At 42.9% G+C, this 17,468-nt stretch overlaps 1 protein-coding gene across 1 annotated transcript in view; it reads right to left on the reverse strand.

The window, feature by feature from the left end:
* Positions 1–212: 212 nt before the first annotated feature.
* The window catches only part of LOC138663412 (zinc finger protein ZFP2-like), a 79,842-nt gene continuing 62,586 nt past the window's right edge, over positions 213–17,468 (reverse strand). The window contains exon 7 of the mRNA XM_069749606.1: positions 213–1,962. Within this exon, the coding sequence (XP_069605707.1) occupies positions 542–1,962 (1,421 nt within the window). The 3' untranslated portion in view covers positions 213–541. The remainder of the gene's footprint in view (positions 1,963–17,468) is intronic.

Here is a 17,468-nt window from a genome sequence, read left to right on the forward strand (position 1 = left end):
CGCTGGCTTCACTGTTCTGACCTTTGGACAAATCGAACATTAAGAGGAAATCATAGAGAAGTCACAGCCCTGGCTTCCTGTTGATGTTCAATACGTCTGAGTGCGGGGACAGTGAAGCTGGAGCTGATTGAGCACAGGGCTTGTGTGATGCAACAACCTCATATGAGCCCCAGGAAAGCAAGTGACGATACCACTGGAACAGCACTGGCACGGAAGGTGAATATGATTTTTTTATTTTAACAAGGCCAAACATGATGACAACCCATTTAAGAAAATACCATTTCCGTTTAAAACATTTCCCACATTAAGAACATGAAAAAGGCTTCTCCCTGTGTGGGTTCTCTGGTGGTGATCAAGATGCGCTTTCTGGTTAAAATATTTCCCACATTGTGAGCAGGAAAAAGGCTTCTCACCTGTGTGAGTTTTTTGGTGTATAACAAAATCTGATATCTTGTTAAAACATTTCCCACATTCTGAATATGAAAAAGGCTTCTACCCTGTGTGATTTCTCTGGTGCTTAAGCATATCTGATAAAAGGCTTCTACCCTGTGTGATTTCTCTGGTGCTTAAGCATATCTGATTTCTTGTTAAAACATTTCCCACATTCTGAACATGAAAAAGACTTCTCCCTTGTGTGAGTTCTTTGGTGTATAACAAGATGTGATGTCTGGTTAAAACATTTCCCACATTCTGAACAGGAAAAAGGCTTCTCCCCTGTGTGAGTTCTTTGGTGTATAACAAGATGTGATTTCTTGTTAAAACATTTCCCACATTCTGAACATGAAAAAGACTTCTCCCTTGTGTGAGTTCTTTGGTGTATAACAAGATGTGATGTCTGGTTAAAACATTTCCCACATTCTGAACAGGAAAAAGGCTTCTCCCCTGTGTGAGTTCTTTGGTGTATAACAAGATGTGATTTCTTGTTAAAACATTTCCCACATTCTAAACATGAAAAAGGCTTCTCCCCTGTATGAATTCTCTGGTGCTTACGCAAATCTGATTTATGGTTAAAACATTTCCCACATTCTGAACAGGAAAAAGGCTTCTCCCCTGTGTGAGTTCTTTGGTGTATATCAAGATGTGATTTCTGGTTAAAACATTTTCCACATTCTGAACAGGAATAAGGCTTCACCCCTGTGTGAGTTCTTTGGTGTATAACAAGATGTGATTTCTTGTTAAAACATTTCCCACATTCTGAACAGGAAAAAGGCTTCACCCCTGTGTGAGTTCTTTGGTGTATAACAAGATGTGATTTCTTGTTAAAACATTTTCCACATTCTGAACATGAAAAAGGCTTCTCCCCTGTGTGAATTCTCTGGTGCTTAAGCAAATCTGATTTATGGTTAAAACATTTCCCACATTCTGAACAGGAAAACGGCTTCTCCCCTGTGTGACTTCTTTGGTGTATAACAAGATGTGATTTCTGGTTAAAACATTTCCCACATTCTGAACAAGAAAAAGGCTTCTCCCCTGTGTGAGTTCTTTGGTGTATAACAAGATGTGATTTCTGGTTAAAACATTTCCCACATTCTGAACATGAAAAAGGCTTCTCTCCTGTGTGAGTTCTCTGGTGGTTAAGCAAATCTGATTTCTGGTTAAAACATTCCCCACACTTGGAACAAGAAAATCTATTCTCTGCTGTTTGAATTGTTTGATGTTTAAGAAAAGACTTTTCAAGGGGGAAGCTATTGCCATATTCTGAAGGTGAAAATGGCTTTTTTGATTTGTGAGCAGTTCGTTTTTTATTGCTTATTTTGTGACTTTGAATTTCCCTAGTAGTTGGTAATGAATCAGAAGACAGGACCTGTTTCAAAGGTTCAGATGACAGATCTTTGCTGTGAAGGGATGATGGTATATCTGGCGTAATGACATTCACTTCAGTTGTATCCCGTGTGATCTCAAGATCACCTGATTTAAAAATTGAAGATTTCAGCTGCCTCTCTGATCTCCTGGTACAGTAATCTGCTAAGAATAAAACCAATTATTATTTTTCAATGAAATATCCTCAAACTTAATATTTTTGAACATTTCTACTTAAACAGTCATTAAAACAGGGATTTTTGTGCACTCACCGTAAAATCCTTTTCTCTGAGACACTCATTGGGCGACACAGGACCATGGGTGTTATCCTGCTACCTCTAGGAGGCTGACACTAAGACACAAAAAGATTAGCTCCTCCTCTGCAGTATACACCACACCCACTAGCTCCAGCCGAACCAGTACTGTGACAAAGCAGTAGGAAAGCAAGAACAATATATTAGAATATACCAACGTCAAACCAAAAAGCATACTCAAGCTGTTAGGCCAACAGGGTGGGTGCTGTGTCCATCAATGAGTGGCTCAGAGAAAATGATTTTATGGTGAGTACACAAAAATCCCTGTTTCTCCTTCACCTCATTGGGGACACAGGACCATGGAATGTCCAAAAGCAGTCCCTGGGTGGGTAAACTTACAGGATAGACCGAACCTCACTCACCAGCCTCCTAGAGATGCTTTACCCCCACCTGCAAGAATCGTCTTCCAAGGCTCGCATCTGCTGAGGCCTGAGTGTGGACGTTGTATTGCTTCAAGAAGGTGTGCAGACTGGACCAAGTTGCAGTCTTTCAAACCTGTTTTGCTGTCGCCTGGTGTCAAATGGCCCAGGGGGCCCCCACCAAACGAGTGGAGTGTGCCTAAATCTCCGCTGGGATAGGCCTATTTCTGACAAGGTAAGGCTTTTGAATAGCCAAGCGGATCTGCCTAGCTATTGTGGACTTACTTAGAGGCCGCAAGTCCCTTCCTGTGCCCCTCCAGAAGGATGAATAAGGCTTCCATCTTACGGAAGGACGCCGTCTTTGAGACGTACCTTCTGAGAGCCCTCACCAGATCCAGAGTGTGAATGGTGTATTGGTGTCGGGCAAAACGAGGGCAGGACAATGTCCTCGTTAAGGTGAAAGGAAGAGACCACCTTGGGCAAGAAAGACAAAGACGGCCTGAGAACTATCTTGTCCAGGTGAAAAATTAGAAAAGGAGCTCGACAGGATAGGATACCTGCCTGATTGATGCCACCACCACAAGAAAGGCAACCTTCCTTGAAAGGTGGGTGAGAGAGACGTCCTGCGGCAGTTCAAAGGGAGACCTCTGTAACATAGTAACATACTTAGTAAGGCCGAAAAAAGACATTTGTCCATCCAGTTCAGCCTATATTCCATCATAATAAATCCCCAGATTTGCGTCCTTCTACAGAACCTAATAATTGTATGATACAATATTGTTCTGCTCCAGGAAGACATCCAGGCCTCTCTTGAACCCCTCGACTGAGTTCGCCATCACCACCTCTTCAGGCAAGAAATTCCAGATTCTCACTGCCCTAACAGTAAAGAATCCTCTTCTATGTTGGTGGAAAAACCTTTTCTCCTCCAGACGCAAAGAATGCCCCCTTGTGCCCGTCACCTTCCTTGGTATAAACAAATCCTCAGCGAGATATTTGTATTGTCCCCTTATATACCGTATATACTCGAGTATAAGCCGACCCGAGTATAAGCCGACCCCCCTAATTTTGCCACAAAAAACTGGGAAAACTTATTGACTCGAGTATAAGCCTAGGGTGGAAATGCAGCATTTACCGGTGAATTTCAAAAATAAAAATAGATCATTATTTCCCCATTGCTGTGCCATATAGTGCTCGACACCGTTCATTATTTCCCCATAGCTGTGCCATATACGGTGCTCTGCACCGTTCATTGTGCCCCATTGCTGTGCCATATACAGTGCTCTGCACCGTTCATTGTGCCCCATTGCTGTGCCATATACGGTGCTCTGCACCGTTCATTGTGCCCCATTGCTGTGCCATATACGGTGCTCTGCACCGTTCATTGTGCCCCATTGCTGTGCCATATACGGTGCTCTGCACCGTTCATTGTGCCCCATTGCTGTGCCATATACGGTGCTCTGCACCGTTCATTGTGCCCCATTGCTGTGCCATATACGGTGCTCTGCACCGTTCATTGTGCCCCATTGCTGTGCCATATACGGTGCTCTGCACCGTTCATTGTGCCCCATTGCTGTGCCATATACGGTGCTCTGCACCGTTCATTGTGCCCCATTGCTGTGCCATATACAGTGCTCTGCACCGTTCATTGTGCCCCATTGCTGTGCCATTTACGGTGCTCTGCACCGTTCATTGTGCCCCATTGCTGTGCCATATACGGTGCTCTGCACCGTTCATTGTGCCCCATATCTGTGCCCATATACGGTGCTCTGCACCGTTCATTGTGCCCCATTGCTGTGCCATATACGGTGCTCTGCACCGTTCATTGTGCCCCATATCTGTGCCCATATACGGTGCTCTGCACCGTTCATTGTGCCCCATTGCTGTGCCATATACGGTGCTCTGCACCGTTCATTGTGCCCCATTGCTGTGCCATATACGGTGCTTTGTTTCAAAAAACCTGATCTGCACATCCAAACATAGACACAGTGTGAACAGGTGCTGAACCCAGAGTCGCCAACTCGTATATATTTAAGTAAATAGGGCAGCACACTGCAGCGCCAAAACATGCAAACTTGAAAACACAAAATTTGAACTGCATTACTGCACTGAAAATATGAAAAATGAGAGCTTTTAGCGCATAAAAATGGCCAATTTTATGTGTACCTCGTAGCCACGATAAGGCATCTCTCTTATACGAGGCCCTACGCTTGACCTACCTCTCTGAGAATAAACGTCTCCATCTGAATGGGTACATGTGAAACCTCTCCTTGGACTCAAATTCTCTCTCACTGTGGAGGGGTATTGGACCTATTATAATTAAAACACCTGAAGCTAGGAGGCGGGGAGTGCACGATCAGAAGGCTAGAGAATACATTTCAAAAAACCTGATCTGCACATCCAAACATAGACACAGTGTGAACAGGTGCTGAACCCAGAGTCGCCAACTCGTATATATTTAAGTAAATAGGGCAGCACACTGCAGCGCCAAAACATGCAAACTTGAAAACACAAAATTTGAACTGCATTACTGCACTGAAAATATGAAAAATGAGAGCTTTTAGCGCATAAAAATGGCCAATTTTATGTGTACCTCGTAGCCACGATAAGGCATCTCTCTTATACGAGGCCCTACGCTTGACCTACCTCTCTGAGAATAAACGTCTCCATCTGAATGGGTACATGTGAAACCTCTCCTTGGACTCAAATTCTCTCTCACTGTGGAGGGGTATTGGACCTATTATAATTAAAACACCTGAAGCTAGGAGGCGGGGAGTGCACGATCAGAAGGCTAGAGAATACATTTCAAAAAACCTGATCTGCACATCCAAACATAGACACAGTGTGAACAGGTGCTGAACCCAGAGTCGCCAACTCGTATATATTTAAGTAAATAGGGCAGCACACTGCAGCGCCAAAACATGCAAACTTGAAAACACAAAATTTGAACTGCATTACTGCACTGAAAATATGAAAAATGAGAGCTTTTAGCGCATAAAAATGGCCAATTTTATGTGTACCTCGTAGCCACGATAAGGCATCTCTCTTATACGAGGCCCTACGCTTGACCTACCTCTCTGAGAATAAACGTCTCCATCTGAATGGGTACATGTGAAACCTCTCCTTGGACTCAAATTCTCTCTCACTGTGGAGGGGTATTGGACCTATTATAATTAAAACACCTGAAGCTAGGAGGCGGGGAGTGCACGATCAGAAGGCTAGAGAATACATTTCAAAAAACCTGATCTGCACATCCAAACATAGACACAGTGTGAACAGGTGCTGAACCCAGAGTCGCCAACTCGTATATATTTAAGTAAATAGGGCAGCACACTGCAGCGCCAAAACATGCAAACTTGAAAACACAAAATTTGAACTGCATTACTGCACTGAAAATATGAAAAATGAGAGCTTTTAGCGCATAAAAATGGCCAATTTTATGTGTACCTCGTAGCCACGATAAGGCATCTCTCTTATACGAGGCCCTACGCTTGACCTACCTCTCTGAGAATAAACGTCTCCATCTGAATGGGTACATGTGAAACCTCTCCTTGGACTCAAATTCTCTCTCACTGTGGAGGGGTATTGGACCTATTATAATTAAAACACCTGAAGCTAGGAGGCGGGGAGTGCACGATCAGAAGGCTAGAGAATACATTTCAAAAAACCTGATCTGCACATCCAAACATAGACACAGTGTGAACAGGTGCTGAACCCAGAGTCGCCAACTCGTATATATTTAAGTAAATAGGGCAGCACACTGCAGCGCCAAAACATGCAAACTTGAAAACACAAAATTTGAACTGCATTACTGCACTGAAAATATGAAAAATGAGAGCTTTTAGCGCATAAAAATGGCCAATTTTATGTGTACCTCGTAGCCACGATAAGGCATCTCTCTTATACGAGGCCCTACGCTTGACCTACCTCTCTGAGAATAAACGTCTCCATCTGAATGGGTACATGTGAAACCTCTCCTTGGACTCAAATTCTCTCTCACTGTGGAGGGGTATTGGACCTATTATAATTAAAACACCTGAAGCTAGGAGGCGGGGAGTGCACGATCAGAAGGCTAGAGAATACATTTAAAAAAACCTGATCTGCACATCCAAACATAGACACAGTGTGAACAGGTGCTGAACCCAGAGTCGCCAACTCGTATATATTTAAGTAAATAGGGCAGCACACTGCAGCGCCAAAACATGCAAACTTGAAAACACAAAATTTGAACTGCATTACTGCACTGAAAATATGAAAAATGAGAGCTTTTAGCGCATAAAAATGGCCAATTTTATGTGTACCTCGTAGCCACGATAAGGCATCTCTCTTATACGAGGCCCTACGCTTGACCTACCTCTCTGAGAATAAACGTCTCCATCTGAATGGGTACATGTGAAACCTCTCCTTGGACTCAAATTCTCTCTCACTGTGGAGGGGTATTGGACCTATTATAATTAAAACACCTGAAGCTAGGAGGCGGGGAGTGCACGATCAGAAGGCTAGAGAATACATTTCAAAAAACCTGATCTGCACATCCAAACATAGACACAGTGTGAACAGGTGCTGAACCCAGAGTCGCCAACTCGTATATATTTAAGTAAATAGGGCAGCACACTGCAGCGCCAAAACATGCAAACTTGAAAACACAAAATTTGAACTGCATTACTGCACTGAAAATATGAAAAATGAGAGCTTTTAGCGCATAAAAATGGCCAATTTTATGTGTACCTCGTAGCCACGATAAGGCATCTCTCTTATACGAGGCCCTACGCTTGACCTACCTCTCTGAGAATAAACGTCTCCATCTGAATGGGTACATGTGAAACCTCTCCTTGGACTCAAATTCTCTCTCACTGTGGAGGGGTATTGGACCTATTATAATTAAAACACCTGAAGCTAGGAGGCGGGGAGTGCACGATCAGAAGGCTAGAGAATACATTTCAAAAAACCTGATCTGCACATCCAAACATAGACACAGTGTGAACAGGTGCTGAACCCAGAGTCGCCAACTCGTATATATTTAAGTAAATAGGGCAGCACACTGCAGCGCCAAAACATGCAAACTTGAAAACACAAAATTTGAACTGCATTACTGCACTGAAAATATGAAAAATGAGAGCTTTTAGCGCATAAAAATGGCCAATTTTATGTGTACCTCGTAGCCACGATAAGGCATCTCTCTTATACGAGGCCCTACGCTTGACCTACCTCTCTGAGAATAAACGTCTCCATCTGAATGGGTACATGTGAAACCTCTCCTTGGACTCAAATTCTCTCTCACTGTGGAGGGGTATTGGACCTATTATAATTAAAACACCTGAAGCTAGGAGGCGGGGAGTGCACGATCAGAAGGCTAGAGAATACATTTCAAAAAACCTGATCTGCACATCCAAACATAGACACAGTGTGAACAGGTGCTGAACCCAGAGTCGCCAACTCGTATATATTTAAGTAAATAGGGCAGCACACTGCAGCGCCAAAACATGCAAACTTGAAAACACAAAATTTGAACTGCATTACTGCACTGAAAATATGAAAAATGAGAGCTTTTAGCGCATAAAAATGGCCAATTTTATGTGTACCTCGTAGCCACGATAAGGCATCTCTCTTATACGAGGCCCTACGCTTGACCTACCTCTCTGAGAATAAACGTCTCCATCTGAATGGGTACATGTGAAACCTCTCCTTGGACTCAAATTCTCTCTCACTGTGGAGGGGTATTGGACCTATTATAATTAAAACACCTGAAGCTAGGAGGCGGGGAGTGCACGATCAGAAGGCTAGAGAATACATTTCAAAAAACCTGATCTGCACATCCAAACATAGACACAGTGTGAACAGGTGCTGAACCCAGAGTCGCCAACTCGTATATATTTAAGTAAATAGGGCAGCACACTGCAGCGCCAAAACATGCAAACTTGAAAACACAAAATTTGAACTGCATTACTGCACTGAAAATATGAAAAATGAGAGCTTTTAGCGCATAAAAATGGCCAATTTTATGTGTACCTCGTAGCCACGATAAGGCATCTCTCTTATACGAGGCCCTACGCTTGACCTACCTCTCTGAGAATAAACGTCTCCATCTGAATGGGTACATGTGAAACCTCTCCTTGGACTCAAATTCTCTCTCACTGTGGAGGGGTATTGGACCTATTATAATTAAAACACCTGAAGCTAGGAGGCGGGGAGTGCACGATCAGAAGGCTAGAGAATACATTTCAAAAAACCTGATCTGCACATCCAAACATAGACACAGTGTGAACAGGTGCTGAACCCAGAGTCGCCAACTCGTATATATTTAAGTAAATAGGGCAGCACACTGCAGCGCCAAAACATGCAAACTTGAAAACACAAAATTTGAACTGCATTACTGCACTGAAAATATGAAAAATGAGAGCTTTTAGCGCATAAAAATGGCCAATTTTATGTGTACCTCGTAGCCACGATAAGGCATCTCTCTTATACGAGGCCCTACGCTTGACCTACCTCTCTGAGAATAAACGTCTCCATCTGAATGGGTACATGTGAAACCTCTCCTTGGACTCAAATTCTCTCTCACTGTGGAGGGGTATTGGACCTATTATAATTAAAACACCTGAAGCTAGGAGGCGGGGAGTGCACGATCAGAAGGCTAGAGAATACATTTCAAAAAACCTGATCTGCACATCCAAACATAGACACAGTGTGAACAGGTGCTGAACCCAGAGTCGCCAACTCGTATATATTTAAGTAAATAGGGCAGCACACCGCAGCGCCAAAACATGCAAACTTGAAAACACAAAATTTGAACTGCATTACTGCACTGAAAATATGAAAAATGAGAGCTTTTAGCGCATAAAAATGGCCAATTTTATGTGTACCTCGTAGCCACGATAAGGCATCTCTCTTATACGAGGCCCTACGCTTGACCTACCTCTCTGAGAATAAACGTCTCCATCTGAATGGGTACATGTGAAACCTCTCCTTGGACTCAAATTCTCTCTCACTGTGGAGGGGTATTGGACCTATTATAATTAAAACACCTGAAGCTAGGAGGCGGGGAGTGCACGATCAGAAGGCTAGAGAATACATTTCAAAAAACCTGATCTGCACATCCAAACATAGACACAGTGTGAACAGGTGCTGAACCCAGAGTCGCCAACTCGTATATATTTAAGTAAATAGGGCAGCACACTGCAGCGCCAAAACATGCAAACTTGAAAACACAAAATTTGAACTGCATTACTGCACTGAAAATATGAAAAATGAGAGCTTTTAGCGCATAAAAATGGCCAATTTTATGTGTACCTCGTAGCCACGATAAGGCATCTCTCTTATACGAGGCCCTACGCTTGACCTACCTCTCTGAGAATAAACGTCTCCATCTGAATGGGTACATGTGAAACCTCTCCTTGGACTCAAATTCTCTCTCACTGTGGAGGGGTATTGGACCTATTATAATTAAAACACCTGAAGCTAGGAGGCGGGGAGTGCACGATCAGAAGGCTAGAGAATACATTTCAAAAAACCTGATCTGCACATCCAAACATAGACACAGTGTGAACAGGTGCTGAACCCAGAGTCGCCAACTCGTATATATTTAAGTAAATAGGGCAGCACACTGCAGCGCCAAAACATGCAAACTTGAAAACACAAAATTTGAACTGCATTACTGCACTGAAAATATGAAAAATGAGAGCTTTTAGCGCATAAAAATGGCCAATTTTATGTGTACCTCGTAGCCACGATAAGGCATCTCTCTTATACGAGGCCCTACGCTTGACCTACCTCTCTGAGAATAAACGTCTCCATCTGAATGGGTACATGTGAAACCTCTCCTTGGACTCAAATTCTCTCTCACTGTGGAGGGGTATTGGACCTATTATAATTAAAACACCTGAAGCTAGGAGGCGGGGAGTGCACGATCAGAAGGCTAGAGAATACATTTCAAAAAACCTGATCTGCACATCCAAACATAGACACAGTGTGAACAGGTGCTGAACCCAGAGTCGCCAACTCGTATATATTTAAGTAAATAGGGCAGCACACTGCAGCGCCAAAACATGCAAACTTGAAAACACAAAATTTGAACTGCATTACTGCACTGAAAATATGAAAAATGAGAGCTTTTAGCGCATAAAAATGGCCAATTTTATGTGTACCTCGTAGCCACGATAAGGCATCTCTCTTATACGAGGCCCTACGCTTGACCTACCTCTCTGAGAATAAACGTCTCCATCTGAATGGGTACATGTGAAACCTCTCCTTGGACTCAAATTCTCTCTCACTGTGGAGGGGTATTGGACCTATTATAATTAAAACACCTGAAGCTAGGAGGCGGGGAGTGCACGATCAGAAGGCTAGAGAATACATTTCAAAAAACCTGATCTGCACATCCAAACATAGACACAGTGTGAACAGGTGCTGAACCCAGAGTCGCCAACTCGTATATATTTAAGTAAATAGGGCAGCACACTGCAGCGCCAAAACATGCAAACTTGAAAACACAAAATTTGAACTGCATTACTGCACTGAAAATATGAAAAATGAGAGCTTTTAGCGCATAAAAATGGCCAATTTTATGTGTACCTCGTAGCCACGATAAGGCATCTCTCTTATACGAGGCCCTACGCTTGACCTACCTCTCTGAGAATAAACGTCTCCATCTGAATGGGTACATGTGAAACCTCTCCTTGGACTCAAATTCTCTCTCACTGTGGAGGGGTATTGGACCTATTATAATTAAAACACATGAAGCTAGGAGGCGGGGAGTGCACGATCAGAAGGCTAGAGAATACATTTCAAAAAACCTGATCTGCACATCCAAACATAGACACAGTGTGAACAGGTGCTGAACCCAGAGTCGCCAACTCGTATATATTTAAGTAAATAGGGCAGCACACTGCAGCGCCAAAACATGCAAACTTGAAAACACAAAATTTGAACTGCATTACTGCACTGAAAATATGAAAAATGAGAGCTTTTAGCGCATAAAAATGGCCAATTTTATGTGTACCTCGTAGCCACGATAAGGCATCTCTCTTATACGAGGCCCTACGCTTGACCTACCTCTCTGAGAATAAACGTCTCCATCTGAATGGGTACATGTGAAACCTCTCCTTGGACTCAAATTCTCTCTCACTGTGGAGGGGTATTGGACCTATTATAATTAAAACACCTGAAGCTAGGAGGCGGGGAGTGCACGATCAGAAGGCTAGAGAATACATTTCAAAAAACCTGATCTGCACATCCAAACATAGACACAGTGTGAACAGGTGCTGAACCCAGAGTCGCCAACTCGTATATATTTAAGTAAATAGGGCAGCACACTGCAGCGCCAAAACATGCAAACTTGAAAACACAAAATTTGAACTGCATTACTGCACTGAAAATATGAAAAATGAGAGCTTTTAGCGCATAAAAATGGCCAATATTATGTGTACCTCGTAGCCACGATAAGGCATCTCTCTTATACGAGGCCCTACGCTTGACCTACCTCTCTGAGAATAAACGTCTCCATCTGAATGGGTACATGTGAAACCTCTCCTTGGACTCAAATTCTCTCTCACTGTGGAGGGGTATTGGACCTATTATAATTAAAACACCTGAAGCTAGGAGGCCATTTTTATGCGCTAAAAGCTCTCATTTTTCATATTTTCAGTGCAGTAATGCAGTTCAAATTTTGTGTTTTCAAGTTTGCATGTTTTGGCGCTGCAGTGTGCTGCCCTATTTACTTAAATATATACGAGTTGGCGACTCTGGGTTCAGCACCTGTTCACACTGTGTCTATGTTTGGATGTGCAGATCAGGTTTTTTGAAATGTATTCTCTAGCCTTCTGATCGTGCACTCCCCGCCTCCTAGCTTCAGGTGTTTTAATTATAATAGGTCCAATACCCCTCCACAGTGAGAGAGAATTTGAGTCCAAGGAGAGGTTTCACATGTACCCATTCAGATGGAGACGTTTATTCTCAGAGAGGTAGGTCAAGCGTAGGGCCTCGTATAAGAGAGATGCCTTATCGTGGCTACGAGGTACACATAAAATTGGCCATTTTTATGCGCTAAAAGCTCTCATTTTTCATATTTTCAGTGCAGTAATGCAGTTCAAATTTTGTGTTTTCAAGTTTGCATGTTTTGGCGCTGCAGTGTGCTGCCCTATTTACTTAAATATATACGAGTTGGCGACTCTGGGTTCAGCACCTGTTCACACTGTGTCTATGTTTGGATGTGCAGATCAGGTTTTTTGAAATGTATTCTCTAGCCTTCTGATCGTGCACTCCCCGCCTCCTAGCTTCAGGTGTTTTAATTATAATAGGTCCAATACCCCTCCACAGTGAGAGAGAATTTGAGTCCAAGGAGAGGTTTCACATGTACCCATTCAGATGGAGACGTTTATTCTCAGAGAGGTAGGTCAAGCGTAGGGCCTCGTATAAGAGAGATGCCTTATCGTGGCTACGAGGTACACATAAAATTGGCCATTTTTATGCGCTAAAAGCTCTCATTTTTCATATTTTCAGTGCAGTAATGCAGTTCAAATTTTGTGTTTTCAAGTTTGCATGTTTTGGCGCTGCAGTGTGCTGCCCTATTTACTTAAATATATACGAGTTGGCGACTCTGGGTTCAGCACCTGTTCACACTGTGTCTATGTTTGGATGTGCAGATCAGGTTTTTTGAAATGTATTCTCTAGCCTTCTGATCGTGCACTCCCCGCCTCCTAGCTTCAGGTGTTTTAATTATAATAGGTCCAATACCCCTCCACAGTGAGAGAGAATTTGAGTCCAAGGAGAGGTTTCACATGTACCCATTCAGATGGAGACGTTTATTCTCAGAGAGGTAGGTCAAGCGTAGGGCCTCGTATAAGAGAGATGCCTTATCGTGGCTACGAGGTACACATAAAATTGGCCATTTTTATGCGCTAAAAGCTCTCATTTTTCATATTTTCAGTGCAGTAATGCAGTTCAAATTTTGTGTTTTCAAGTTTGCATGTTTTGGCGCTGCAGTGTGCTGCCCTATTTACTTAAATATATACGAGTTGGCGACTCTGGGTTCAGCACCTGTTCACACTGTGTCTATGTTTGGATGTGCAGATCAGGTTTTTTGAAATGTATTCTCTAGCCTTCTGATCGTGCACTCCCCGCCTCCTAGCTTCAGGTGTTTTAATTATAATAGGTCCAATACCCCTCCACAGTGAGAGAGAATTTGAGTCCAAGGAGAGGTTTCACATGTACCCATTCAGATGGAGACGTTTATTCTCAGAGAGGTAGGTCAAGCGTAGGGCCTCGTATAAGAGAGATGCCTTATCGTGGCTACGAGGTACACATAAAATTGGCCATTTTTATGCGCTAAAAGCTCTCATTTTTCATATTTTCAGTGCAGTAATGCAGTTCAAATTTTGTGTTTTCAAGTTTGCATGTTTTGGCGCTGCAGTGTGCTGCCCTATTTACTTAAATATATACGAGTTGGCGACTCTGGGTTCAGCACCTGTTCACACTGTGTCTATGTTTGGATGTGCAGATCAGGTTTTTTGAAATGTATTCTCTAGCCTTCTGATCGTGCACTCCCCGCCTCCTAGCTTCAGGTGTTTTAATTATAATAGGTCCAATACCCCTCCACAGTGAGAGAGAATTTGAGTCCAAGGAGAGGTTTCACATGTACCCATTCAGATGGAGACGTTTATTCTCAGAGAGGTAGGTCAAGCGTAGGGCCTCGTATAAGAGAGATGCCTTATCGTGGCTACGAGGTACACATAAAATTGGCCATTTTTATGCGCTAAAAGCTCTCATTTTTCATATTTTCAGTGCAGTAATGCAGTTCAAATTTTGTGTTTTCAAGTTTGCATGTTTTGGCGCTGCAGTGTGCTGCCCTATTTACTTAAATATATACGAGTTGGCGACTCTGGGTTCAGCACCTGTTCACACTGTGTCTATGTTTGGATGTGCAGATCAGGTTTTTTGAAATGTATTCTCTAGCCTTCTGATCGTGCACTCCCCGCCTCCTAGCTTCAGGTGTTTTAATTATAATAGGTCCAATACCCCTCCACAGTGAGAGAGAATTTGAGTCCAAGGAGAGGTTTCACATGTACCCATTCAGATGGAGACGTTTATTCTCAGAGAGGTAGGTCAAGCGTAGGGCCTCGTATAAGAGAGATGCCTTATCGTGGCTACGAGGTACACATAAAATTGGCCATTTTTATGCGCTAAAAGCTCTCATTTTTCATATTTTCAGTGCAGTAATGCAGTTCAAATTTTGTGTTTTCAAGCTTGCATGTTTTGGCGCTGCAGTGTGCTGCCCTATTTACTTAAATATATACGAGTTGGCGACTCTGGGTTCAGCACCTGTTCACACTGTGTCTATGTTTGGATGTGCAGATCAGGTTTTTTGAAATGTATTCTCTAGCCTTCTGATCGTGCACTCCCCGCCTCCTAGCTTCAGGTGTTTTAATTATAATAGGTCCAATACCCCTCCACAGTGAGAGAGAATTTGAGTCCAAGGAGAGGTTTCACATGTACCCATTCAGATGGAGACGTTTATTCTCAGAGAGGTAGGTCAAGCGTAGGGCCTCGTATAAGAGAGATGCCTTATCGTGGCTACGAGGTACACATAAAATTGGCCATTTTTATGCGCTAAAAGCTCTCATTTTTCATATTTTCAGTGCAGTAATGCAGTTCAAATTTTGTGTTTTCAAGTTTGCATGTTTTGGCGCTGCAGTGTGCTGCCCTATTTACTTAAATATATACGAGTTGGCGACTCTGGGTTCAGCACCTGTTCACACTGTGTCTATGTTTGGATGTGCAGATCAGGTTTTTTGAAATGTATTCTCTAGCCTTCTGATCATGCACTCCCCGCCTCCTAGCTTCAGGTGTTTTAATTATAATAGGTCCAATACCCCTCCACAGTGAGAGAGAATTTGAGTCCAAGGAGAGGTTTCACATGTACCCATTCAGATGGAGACGTTTATTCTCAGAGAGGTAGGTCAAGCGTAGGGCCTCGTATAAGAGAGATGCCTTATCGTGGCTACGAGGTACACATAAAATTGGCCATTTTTATGCGCTAAAAGCTCTCATTTTTCATATTTTCAGTGCAGTAATGCAGTTCAAATTTTGTGTTTTCAAGTTTGCATGTTTTGGCGCTGCAGTGTGCTGCCCTATTTACTTAAATATATACGAGTTGGCGACTCTGGGTTCAGCACCTGTTCACACTGTGTCTATGTTTGGATGTGCAGATCAGGTTTTTTGAAATGTATTCTCTAGCCTTCTGATCGTGCACTCCCCGCCTCCTAGCTTCAGGTGTTTTAATTATAATAGGTCCAATACCCCTCCACAGTGAGAGAGAATTTGAGTCCAAGGAGAGGTTTCACATGTACCCATTCAGATGGAGACGTTTATTCTCAGAGAGGTAGGTCAAGCGTAGGGCCTCGTATAAGAGAGATGCCTTATCGTGGCTACGAGGTACACATAAAATTGGCCATTTTTATGCGCTAAAAGCTCTCATTTTTCATATTTTCAGTGCAGTAATGCAGTTCAAATTTTGTGTTTTCAAGTTTGCATGTTTTGGCGCTGCAGTGTGCTGCCCTATTTACTTAAATATATACGAGTTGGCGACTCTGGGTTCAGCACCTGTTCACACTGTGTCTATGTTTGGATGTGCAGATCAGGTTTTTTGAAATGTATTCTCTAGCCTTCTGATCGTGCACTCCCCGCCTCCTAGCTTCAGGTGTTTTAATTATAATAGGTCCAATACCCCTCCACAGTGAGAGAGAATTTGAGTCCAAGGAGAGGTTTCACATGTACCCATTCAGATGGAGACGTTTATTCTCAGAGAGGTAGGTCAAGCGTAGGGCCTCGTATAAGAGAGATGCCTTATCGTGGCTACGAGGTACACATAAAATTGGCCATTTTTATGCGCTAAAAGCTCTCATTTTTCATATTTTCAGTGCAGTAATGCAGTTCAAATTTTGTGTTTTCAAGTTTGCATGTTTTGGCGCTGCAGTGTGCTGCCCTATTTACTTAAATATATACGAGTTGGCGACTCTGGGTTCAGCACCTGTTCACACTGTGTCTATGTTTGGATGTGCAGATCAGGTTTTTTGAAATGTATTCTCTAGCCTTCTGATCGTGCACTCCCCGCCTCCTAGCTTCAGGTGTTTTAATTATAATAGGTCCAATACCCCTCCACAGTGAGAGAGAATTTGAGTCCAAGGAGAGGTTTCACATGTACCCATTCAGATGGAGACGTTTATTCTCAGAGAGGTAGGTCAAGCGTAGGGCCTCGTATAAGAGAGATGCCTTATCGTGGCTACGAGGTACACATAAAATTGGCCATTTTTATGCGCTAAAAGCTCTCATTTTTCATATTTTCAGTGCAGTAATGCAGTTCAAATTTTGTGTTTTCAAGTTTGCATGTTTTGGCGCTGCAGTGTGCTGCCCTATTTACTTAAATATATACGAGTTGGCGACTCTGGGTTCAGCACCTGTTCACACTGTGTCTATGTTTGGATGTGCAGATCAGGTTTTTTGAAATGTATTCTCTAGCCTTCTGATCGTGCACTCCCCGCCTCCTAGCTTCAGGTGTTTTAATTATAATAGGTCCAATACCCCTCCACAGTGAGAGAGAATTTGAGTCCAAGGAGAGGTTTCACATGTACCCATTCAGATGGAGACGTTTATTCTCAGAGAGGTAGGTCAAGCGTAGGGCCTCGTATAAGAGAGATGCCTTATCGTGGCTACGAGGTACACATAAAATTGGCCATTTTTATGCGCTAAAAGCTCTCATTTTTCATATTTTCAGTGCAGTAATGCAGTTCAAATTTTGTGTTTTCAAGTTTGCATGTTTTGGCGCTGCAGTGTGCTGCCCTATTTACTTAAATATATACGAGTTGGCGACTCTGGGTTCAGCACCTGTTCACACTGTGTCTATGTTTGGATGTGCAGATCAGGTTTTTTGAAATGTATTCTCTAGCCTTCTGATCGTGCACTCCCCGCCTCCTAGCTTCAGGTGTTTTAATTATAATAGGTCCAA

This window comes from Ranitomeya imitator, chromosome 2, assembly GCF_032444005.1.
Source record: "Ranitomeya imitator isolate aRanImi1 chromosome 2, aRanImi1.pri, whole genome shotgun sequence".
Taxonomy (NCBI): Eukaryota; Metazoa; Chordata; class Amphibia; order Anura; family Dendrobatidae; genus Ranitomeya; species Ranitomeya imitator.